This window comes from Eptatretus burgeri, chromosome 12 (genome assembly GCF_056783735.1).
Source record: "Eptatretus burgeri isolate ZD-2024b chromosome 12, Ebu_testis_v1, whole genome shotgun sequence".
NCBI classification, from domain to species: Eukaryota; Metazoa; Chordata; class Myxini; order Myxiniformes; family Myxinidae; genus Eptatretus; species Eptatretus burgeri.
Window position 1 is genome coordinate 43027947 of NC_140972.1, and position 8185 is coordinate 43036131.

The window sequence follows — 8185 nt, forward strand, 5'->3', positions numbered from 1 at the left end:
GGGTTGACTCTGCCTGTCATCCTTCTGAGGTCGGCAAAATGAGTGCCAGCTTGCTGGTATCCTGTGTTGGAGTGGCGACCTGTCCAGGATTATGCCCAAGAGCCAAGGAGACTGCTTCCGCAGCCCCAATACTCTGCACAGAGTATGGTCCCGATGGATGGATGGAATAAAGATCATGGGTCAGGAGAGGGAATGGCATGTGGTGATACACTGCCTGATTGAAGCCCTGAAGGGAAGAGTGGGAAATGAGAAAGAAAGAAAATAATGAAACAAAGGTGGTTCCATGGATGGAAGAAGCAAGAAACAAAGGAATTGAGGTGTGCAGTCATCCTAGATATTGGAAATTTAACGAGGAAAAGTTTACTGGAAAAACACATGCTTCCTGGAGTTGCTGGGAAAAGTCAAATCACTGAGAGCAGAGGGAGCAATGTTGGAGAATAGACAGAAGAAAATAAAGAGATCAATGAAAAGACCGTGGGCTTCAGCCTCATCATGGGAGATCCCAATAATGTTGAGAGCTTTTGATACCACAGTATCCATGAGAGACAGTTGCGATGCTGGGGGTACAAGGCCATAAGTGAGAGCAGGACTCCATTGAGCTACAGACAAAGATCTTGTAGATGTGAAGAGTTTTGGTTTTCAAAGGAAAGACATGGATTGATGGAGGATGCCCAGTCTGTGGCTGGTTTTGCAGGCCTACTTAATAGTACAGAAAGTGTAATGTCTACAAATATAACCGCCTCATACTCCTCTTAATGTAGAGTGGCTTATGCTACTTGATAGGGAACCTGGGACACTCCCCCCCCCCACCTTTCAAAAACTTAGAAAAATCCTGGTTGTACCACTGCATGTCAATTATAATATTACCACAGAGTAGTCACAACTAGTACAGCACAATGCAACTTCAGATCAGACCATCAAGTCCAACCCAGTGTCGCTGCAAGGTGACACTGATCCAACTCCCCCCCGCCCCCGTCCCATTCTCACAAAGGAATGGGGCGAAGAACTCCCCACCTCTCTCTCAAAACACTGGCACCTATTTTGGGCATAGCCCACACCACCACATGGGTCTTGAGGCTGCAAAAGCATTCCAACATCAGGAGGATCAACTTCCTTTGCCGATTTCCACTGGGTCTGAAGACACCCCAGCTGCCTCGCGACGCACCCAGTGATGGTTCTTGGCACAATGCTCCAGCGCTTCACAGGATCTGCACCCATCATTAGGATGTAGTCTGTGGCCCAGCAGGTCATCATTCGGTCTGTAAGATCATCTGGCATCCCCGAGAAGCGTGGAACTGAACCGCCAAAGGGAGTGAGGGTCGGACGCATGATCAAATAGGAGTGGAGGAACCCATCAGCGGAGTCTAACTCCGCCATGGCCCTCTACGGCTAACTGCATAGCTTGCAAATTATGTTGATGCATTTTAAGTCATTACAAAAACTTTTCAAATTTTATTCTTCAAAAGGTATTTGTAAAATCAAAATATATTGCAAGTGCAGGGCCATCTTTTGTTGTTTTTTTTTGAGCACTAACAATGAGACAAAAGAGACAGAATTGAGACTAGAAAAGACACCAAACAAGATTCCAACTCCATTAAATCATTTTGTTTTTAAAGAAGTCACTCACCAACTGTGTCACAGGGTTCTTCGGAGTGCACACAAAAGTCCATTCTAAAACACAAAGGCAAATATGTTCCATGAGAACTGGGAAGCTTAAAACAGCACACAATGGGTACTTCCCAAAACTTCACATCACATCAACTTCAAATACCAACGTATCAAGGAATGTTCTCATAGTAACAAGGTAAAGCACACAGTCAGAGGTAATCGTTTCATTTCCTGTAATTTATAACATCTGTTTCGGTTTTAACCGTAGGAAATGAGAGCAGTGAAGAAGGTATTAATGTAGACCATGTGAAGATAAGAAGCAAATTACCCGATAATAGCACATCAGACAGTTTACCCAAAAGGGAAAAATGAAAGCATACATTTGAAATGCTTGAATTAACAGCAACACAATGCAGGAAAAAAGGTTGCTGCATACAATATTTCTAAAAAAACTACATGCACTCAGGTCCCAGATACAACTACAAGTAAGAAGCCACTTCAGGAAAGAATGCCACTAAGCTAAAACATGGATGTTCACCTATACTGAAGACAAAAGCCACCTGTCAAAAGCAGATTCTCTGACTAATGGCTAGGATTACTCCAGGCCCGAAGGTAGAGCTGGCAAGAGGTCAAAGAAGAAATGTCTGAGAAAATTATATTCAATGAAAGATAACAGAGAGAAAGAATGTCATGTGTTGTTTATAATGGAAAGTGCTTGACCCTGCTTAATTAATATCCATTAGAAAGGAGTAAATTAATTGTGTTTTACTCACTTTTGCATTTACCTTATGTACGAGACATAGCAACAAACCCATTCGATCATCTTTTCATCTGAACCCCTCTGTTTTGGCCTGCTCGTGTGCCCATCTGAACCCCTCTGGGTTGGTCTGTTAAGGTTCCCATCTGAACCCCTCTGGGTTGGTCTGTTAAGGTTCCCATCTGAACCCCTGTTTTGACCTCTTTGTGTGCCCATCTAAACCCCTCTGCATTGGCCTGCTCGTGTGCCCATCTGAACCCCTCTGGGTTGGTCTTTACATGTTCCCATCTAAACCCCTCTGCATTGGCCTGCTCGTGTGCCCATCTGAACCCCTCTGGGTTGGTCTTTTCGTGTTCCCATCTGAACCCCTCTGTTTTGACCTGGCAGTGCTTCCATTTGATATTCCCTGTTTTGACTTGCTAGTGTTCCCATCTGAACCCATCTGTTTTTGGCTTGCTCGTGCTCCCATTTAATATGAATTCCCTCCAAGGAACTTTGATGCAGAAGGAGGCCATTAGACCCATCAAAGCCTGCACTGTTATTACCAACATATGGTTGCTTGTCCGTGTTCTATCCTTTTTAAATGCTGAGCATTAAATATGGAAGCAGCACGTCCCATTTTTAAAATGTTTCGTGTGACTCGGTCGAGGTTTCATGAAACACCGACCTCCCAAACTCAAGGCGGACACTCAAACCATTATGCCACCGAGGCTGGTGTTCCCATCTGAACCCCTCTGTTTTGGCCTGCTAGTGTGCCCATCTCAAAGCCTCTGGGTTTGTCTGTTTGTGTTCCCATCTTAACCCCTGGCCCACCATGCAGGAAACCGGGATTCAGATCCCATGCACCAGGTGTTTTTGTCCATTGTCTATTTTTGTTCATGTAATACATGCAAACATACATTGATGTCTTCAAATGCCCTTATTCTGCATGCTATACATGATGTGCAAAGTCTGCCATGAGCCATAGAGATCACATTAAAAACAATTTGTTTTTTTTTCAATGTAATTTGATAAGCAACTCGTTTCTTATCCCCATGGAGAAACAAGTTTCTTCTGTGCTCGCAGTATGCATTGCATTTCTCTTGCTCACCCTGATGTTAGCAACATGTGGATTACCTCATTGTACAAGTGGCCATTGTAAAATTAATATGCTGACATTGTAATCAACTGTAATCTTCCTTTGTCTAATTGCATGCTCAATATCCAGTGAGTTTTATGCTTAGTTTATGCTTTTATGCAGAACCATGTTTTTACATACAATCAATCTTGACCATCCCACGAGGCTGTGATATTAAGCAGTGTTATAAGCAGGGCATGTTTACACAGGCCTGAATGTTTTGAAACTCGCAAGTTTATAACAGATTAATGAACTTCTTTCAAATGGGAATACCAGGACGTGAATAATCCTTTGACCTCTTTAACTTGTACTAACGAAAATGGATGACCCGGGGACAAAAGCAACTTCGAACAGGAATCAAGTGCTTGCATAAAGAGGACATGATGAGAGTGAGGTTGGGAAGTTTCAAAATAAAATAAATACGTATTGCAAAAAAAAAAAAAACATTCAGATTTGGTGTTTTTTTTATACGCATTGGTCGAATTTGAGGCTTGTCACCTCAACTACATTAAAGGGAAGTTTTCCTAACCGGATCCGTTATGTTTTTCTGTTATATCTTCATCCCCGTGTTGCTGTTTGTATTTCCATCCAATTTTCGTACCTTGTTGTGCTGTGTTTGTCGAATTTGTTTTTGTGTTGTTAAAGGCCTACTACTCGGATAGCCGCTGTGAAAATTCTGTGTCCCTTTTGTCTCCGTCTCAAAGACTATTTTTCAGCTAAGCTAAACACTTGGTCCACCAACATTACTCCCGCACCTAGAGCACTACCTTCATCAGTGCTTTCAGCAAAAATTCTCACCACCCACCCCTGTGATCTTAATCTCTGTTTGTCCAATTTGGGAATTTGGAATCAGCATCCCTGAACTTCATCCATCCATCCATCCATCCATTAGGACCATACCCTGTGCAGAGCATTGGTGCTGCCTAAGCAGTCTCCTCGGCTATTGGGCACAATCCTGGGTGGGTCAAAATCTCCTGGGCAGATTTTAATAATAGGTTTATCAAATTTAAGATTCAAATAATAGGTTTATCAACTGATGGGTTACAAAAGCATATGGGAAGCGAAGTAACACTGACGTTTCAGATATTTGTATTTCACTGGAGGAAGAGCAAGAGGCCCCAGTTGAAGGGCTATTCATATCCTCTCTTTGCTCCCCCCCCCCCCGCCCATCAATGCTTCATATCCTTCCTTTCTGCATCCCTCCTCACCCCACCAATTCAAACCTTCCCCCACAACCCACCCACTCAAACATTCCCCTTCACCACACCCCCACAAAGCCTCCCCTCATCCTGCACCCTCCAAATGTCCCTCCCCTGTTCCTAACCTGTACACTCTAAACATCCAAGGTCTCTAATCCAACCTGACAGATCTCTCAATCTAGGCTGCTGCTGATTAACCAGACATCATCGAGTTAACAGAATCCTTCCTTCAACAGCATGTCCCTGATTTCTTAGTGTCTCTCCCCTGTTATAGTCTCTTCTGATTTGTTTGCCCTCAACCTCAGTGGCAGAGTTACACTTTACATCAATGTCTTAGTTCCTCACTGTGTGTGTACTGGTCTTGCACCTTCCAACCTCGAGGAGTATCTCTGGCTGTGATTTCCCCTCCGCTCCCACCTCTTCTTTGTCTGTGTGTTGTACCATCCTCCAAACAGTGACGACTCTATCTACATCTCCCTCTCAGACAATCTGCACTAATTTTAACCACTCATCCCAACTCTCTTCCTCTCTCTCTCTCTGTCTCTATTGAGTGCAGCCTGTGGCTGCTGGTTGCATCATTGTTTGGGATGCGGCTATGCCGTTGATGCAGTGTCCCCCTTACCAGTACACTGGTGCTCATTTTGCCGACCTCGGAAGGATGACAGGCTGAGTCAACCTCCTGGTGTGTCAACCAACCTCCTTTAATTCAGCGGCCAACGGGGCTTGAACTCAGGACCTGATGATCCCAAGTCGCCACCCTAACCACGAAGCCAACACCAGGCTAACTCTCCTTCTCATATGTGGTGATTTCAACTGTCATCATGCAAATTGACTGAGTGTTGGTACCTCTATTATCAGCCATGGCAATTCAGCAAAGGACTTCTCTGACTCCATTTGAGTGACTCGATCTGTGAACTTTCAAACCCAGATTTCTCCCAATGGCAAATCCTCCCATCTGGATTTAATGATGACGGAATTCCATGAAAATGTCTCCTGCCCTTCTTCTGCTTGAATTGGAGCATCTGATCATATGTTTGAGAGAGTTATCATCTCTCCAGAAATTCTCTGAGAGCTGCCTCAGTGCCGGCAAGTATGGCATTTCACTCAGGCAGAATGGCAGGAACTGCAAGCAGACCAGCCATTCAAGACTGGTCTCCCATATCTACTGCCCCTGATATTAACTCAGCCTCATAATTCTTCCACCGAAATCTGCTCTCTTCTGCAGAGATCCATCCCATCTCATCTTTACTTATCCTACCCTTCTTCCAGCCCATGGTACACTGAATCCCATGGTGAGGCAGTTGCTCTGAACCAACTTGTCTTCTCTTCCTGGAAATCAAATTCGATCAAAGGCAATCTCAGCTCATTCCACAAAGCCCATAACAAGTGTGTGTGTCCACTTTGAGGAGAACCAGAAATCAACACTCATCTCCCTCCTCTAAAATCTGGTGGTGTCTTGTTAAGTCTGTCTCTAGTGTATACAGAGTGTTTTAAAAAGTTTGGTACAACTTTGACTTCCTGCCATTTCCTTGTTTTTTGACCCATACCATTTTGCCTTTCAGTGTTTGGTGGTGTTATCGTGGTATTTGTTCCCTGGGAATTCTAGCTCCGAAGCTCAACTATGCCATTAACAGTGAAGCGGAAGATAAAAGCGATGGCTCTGTGGTATGAGACTAAATCACATGTAGACACCCGTCGGAGGTTCTGCTGGGAATACGACCTCAGAACACATGACAGACTCACAAATTGGGCCATTCAACATATTGTGAAACATTTTGAGAAGGCCTTCTCTCGAGAGAAGGCCGAATGCCTTAATTCTGTGTTTGCTTCCAAATATTGTGTCCCCAACACCTAGCTCTCTGTACCATTCCCTCAGTCTACCAAACTACTCCTGCCATCTATGTATTTTGCACCTCAGAAGGTGGAGAAGTTTCGGCCAACACCTCATCTCTGATTCTGCAAATAGACCAGAGGGTATCAGCTGGCATGTCCTAAAATCCTGCTCTTCTGCTCTTGCACATCCTTTTTCTGCCCTTTCACCCTATCATTTGCCCTATGTCATCTCTCTGCTTGGAAATCCACCAACATCAATGGATTACATAAAAGGTGCAAAAACCAATTCCCTTTACTACAGACCAATTAGATTACTTCTAATCATCAGCAAGGTCATGGAATCCATCATCACAATTGATATGAATTCCTTCCTTTTCTCCATCAGCCTCATCTCAGATCACCAATTCGGATTCAGACCAGGTCACTCCAACTTGGACATGATGCTTCTACTCTCCCAACAATGGATGGTGGCCCACAATGTCAGATATGACATCACGGCCATCTCACTGGACATATATATCTCAATATGGTCTCTCATCTCGCCATGCTCTCCAAAGTCTTTGCCTTTGACATCCAAGGCAAGCTCCACTCTTGGGTTACTGTTTCCTCTACTTTCTTTGCCAACGTGTGGCTCTCCACAACATCCTTTCATCTACTCTCCCTGTTACGGCTGGGGTGCCAAGGCAGTATTCTGGGCCCCATACTATTTCTAATTTTCATCAACGATCTCTCTGACTCTCTGGAAAATCCCCTTTAACTATTTGCTGATGACGACTCCACCCTCTGTCGTGACATCCCTCATCCTTCAGACAGGCAGGCAGCATCTGCCTCCCATCTTCAAACTGACAATCATAAGCTGGTCAAACATTTGGACTATGTCTTTCAATCCTGAGAAATCCCACACACTCACTCAATCTCTTTGAAATAACATATTGCAAACCCTCCATCTACTTTCTTAACAACCCTCGTGAGGAAGTTCAGTCACTCAAACACCTGAGTCTCGATATCAGCCATGATCTTTTTTGGGCAAATCAAATTTCAAAGTTGGCTTCCAAAGCCAGTTGCCGACTGGGAATCCAGCATCGTACAAATTCCTTCCTTGAACTTCCTTGACAAAATCCTTCCTACCCACATACCAAGGTCTTCATGTGCAGCTTGATAGAGTAATGCTCTCTCCTCTGGACTGGCACCCCTCCCGAACACATTACTCAGCTTGACCCTGTGGAAACCAAGCCCTTCAAGATTATTGGAATCTCCTCCAATGAAGCTGAGACGATGGACCTATTAATTTCCCATTTCAGACAGGTCGGTAGTCTCTGTCTTCTACCACTTCCTTTCTAGTCTAGCACTCTCTGCTCTTCCCATGCTTTGTCCCCACAGGTGTCTGTATGGTATACGTGGTCCATCAGCAACTCCCTCCAAGTGAAACTACAGAATCACTGCTCACCTACACTCATTTATTCCTCTATATTCCCACATGTGGAACCTACTTCCACATTCTCTCCAATACAATTCTTTCCTCCAAGCCTTCAATACAGCTGTTCACCACCATCTCAGTACACCCCCCATCCAAAACCATGATCTTTTCTTCCCCTGATAACCCCCTACCACAATCCTACCTCCTTCCAAATTCAGTTTGTCCTTCCTGAGAGTTTGTTTCTGTATAAATCT

At 44.3% G+C, this 8185-nt stretch overlaps 1 protein-coding gene across 2 annotated transcripts in view; it reads right to left on the minus strand.

The window, feature by feature from the left end:
- The window catches only part of LOC147015502 (A disintegrin and metalloproteinase with thrombospondin motifs 17-like), a 359529-nt gene that overhangs the window by 243600 nt on the left and 107744 nt on the right, over positions 1-8185 (minus strand). For both annotated transcript variants that reach the window (XM_085850288.1, XM_085850287.1), the window contains exon 9: positions 1628-1671. In XM_085850288.1, the coding sequence (XP_085706414.1) occupies positions 1628-1671 (44 nt within the window). The remainder of the gene's footprint in view (positions 1-1627; positions 1672-8185) is intronic.